The sequence below is a fragment of the Heliconius melpomene genome, chromosome 14 (assembly GCF_056956725.1).
Source record: "Heliconius melpomene rosina isolate 202511_hmr_F chromosome 14, ASM5695672v1, whole genome shotgun sequence".
Lineage (NCBI taxonomy): Eukaryota > Metazoa > Arthropoda > Insecta > Lepidoptera > Nymphalidae > Heliconius > Heliconius melpomene.
The window spans coordinates 6658076-6660432 of NC_140402.1; the positions used below are offsets into that span (position 1 = coordinate 6658076).

A 2357-nucleotide genomic window follows, 5' to 3' on the forward strand; every position below is an offset into this window, starting at 1 on the left:
ATAAATAGGGCCTACTTATACGGGAAATTTTGTACATTTATTAGATAAATTGTCATAATATCTATAAAATATGGCATAAAGAGAAATAAATTACAACTTACTAAAATTAAAAAATATAGCTAAAATACAGTATTTCGTTTAGCAAGAAATACAGATATTAAAATTTATCATATTCCATTTTGCTCTTGCATTTTTGGTAGGCGTTTTTACTATTTACATCAACATTTAATAATGAACATTAAATCTCTTATTTTATAATTAATTTTATATTGTCATGAATTATCAATTTTTAATTAAGAAAACTTCGGTAACAAGGCAAAACAAGGCATTGAATTCAGCCACTTAACACAAAATGCGTCCAGAAATTAGGGGAAAAGTACGGAATTACCTATCTTACTATGTGCAGGATAAAGTGAGAAGCTTTAAAAAACAATACGTGTATATTGTACAATAAAATTATAAGTATTTAGCTTTAAATAAAGGATAATTGAGATCAAATTTTAAAAATTACATATATCTAACGTCACACTATTAATCATATAAGCATTAGTTAAATGAACTTAACTAAAGTCATTACATAATTGCGCTATATGATTTAAACTAATGTAATTATGTCATTTTTAATTAATTACATATTCTATAAATATGATTGACATTGAAGTTTACTTTTATTTTCAATTTTAAACTTGAGTGAGTCAAAATGGAGTTCAAAATGATAACTTTATCGGTAAGTTGCATATTTTACATTCTATAATATGTTCGAATATCTTTACTTTTACTTGTCAATTGTCATATTTACAATTTATTTGCAAAATATCGTAATAGATATGATTTAAGAGAGTTTGCAAATTGATATAATATAAAGGTATAAATAATATTTGTTTAATAATATTTCATATACATATTTTAATATTGTTTTAATTATTAATAATAATAACAATAATTTATCTATATGTATAATATTTAAAAACTATATTATTATTAATTATTTAAATGTAACTATATTTTTGCGTAATACAAAAATGAACTATAACTAATATGCCATAATACTATAATACTGTCATAACTACAGAGCAAATACGCATAAAAATAGAAGAAACGCGACAGGTTTTAAAGTGCACAATGTCTCAAAAAATTCGGTTGTAAGTGGGGAACGGAGTGAACACTAGGTTCCTTTGCTTACCCTGATAATTGACGGATTACAGCATGAAGCTAAGAAGAAGAAATAATAATCTGTTCATTATCCAGGTGGCCTGTTTCTCCTTGCTGACGTCACCGTGCCTTTCCGCAGTGATTTACACACCAAATTCACCTTGTATTATTAACCAAACTCCATGTGGAGTACAAGTACCTTCGTTGTTGGGTACAGGGCTTGCTGTGAAAGGCGCGGCTGCTCTCATGGCGGTTAAGGGCATAGCTGCTCTAGCCCTTAAAGCTGCTGCACTTAAAGGTAAATAGAGAAGAGAAAATAAGTCACTAACTTTATATTTATATTTACAACACTATTTAACTTCACACACTAACTTCATATATTTAATGTGTATTTTATGTCTAAAGGTGCATTAATAGCTAAAGGAGCAGCTGCAGTTTTCGGTATAGGCGCAGCTTTATTAGGCCAGAAACCTATCGGGGTGCCCGTGATGCCGTGCAACGCTTGTTCTGTAAGTAAAAAAATCTCTACAAAGTTATATTTGTAGTTCATTTCATACAAAATGAGTGCATATACCTTAAAACTTAAGTTTGTTAAGTTCTACTTCCCGTTAACCTACAATCTTGAAATTGGTACTAAAGACTCGGTATCTAAGTCCAACTCACGCTAAGCCGGTTTCTTAATTTCTTTACTTTTACGATTGCATTGATAGTTCTTATTCCATTGTGTGGCACTCATTCACTTCTACTATATAGTTGGCTGGAAGATTTTTTAAGAGCAAACTTAAAAATTAAAAATATTCATATATATATAGATTTATATGTAATAAAGAATATATATTTTTCCTCTTCAGAACATCCTCGTGGGACAACCTCAGGTGCCAAATGTTCTCGATGCTATTTCCGGAGCTGCCGCTGCCAGGGAGAGAGTGTTATTGAGTGATCCGTCTATATATGAGTAAGTACTACAATAGCATATGTATAATTATTAAAAACTAGCGGACCCGGACGCGGTTACGCCTGCTTGAAATATAAGAATATAATTTCTATAGAAATATAATTTCAATCTAGATGAAATGCTAAAAGTGACTATTATATTTATTTTCATAAGGATGAATATCAAAATGACGCGGTAACGAACGCGGTCGCGTAGCGACGACGGTTGTTGTTAACATGGCAGAATTAATTGCATGTCTAATTAGAAAGTA

General features: G+C 30.0%; 1 protein-coding gene across 1 annotated transcript; it reads left to right on the plus strand.

The window, feature by feature from the left end:
- Window positions 1-700: 700 nt before the first annotated feature.
- LOC146532173 (uncharacterized) lies at window positions 701-2126 on the plus strand. Its single transcript, XM_085197757.1, has 4 exons — window positions 701-727; window positions 1249-1450; window positions 1558-1661; window positions 2004-2126. The coding sequence occupies exons 1-4, from the start codon at window positions 701-703 to the stop codon at window positions 2109-2111; spliced, it is 441 nt and encodes a 146-aa protein (XP_085053883.1). The 3' UTR covers window positions 2112-2126.
- The last annotated feature ends 231 nt before the right edge of the window (window positions 2127-2357 follow it).

Coding starts and splice junctions, on each gene's coding strand:
- LOC146532173 (XM_085197757.1), top strand. CDS start 701: ATGGAGTTCAAAATGATAACTTTATCG. Junction 728..1,248: donor TCAAAATGATAACTTTATCG/GTAAGTTGCATA, acceptor TTCATTATCCAG/GTGGCCTGTTTCTCCTTGCT. Junction 1,451..1,557: donor TAAAGCTGCTGCACTTAAAG/GTAAATAGAGAA, acceptor TTATGTCTAAAG/GTGCATTAATAGCTAAAGGA.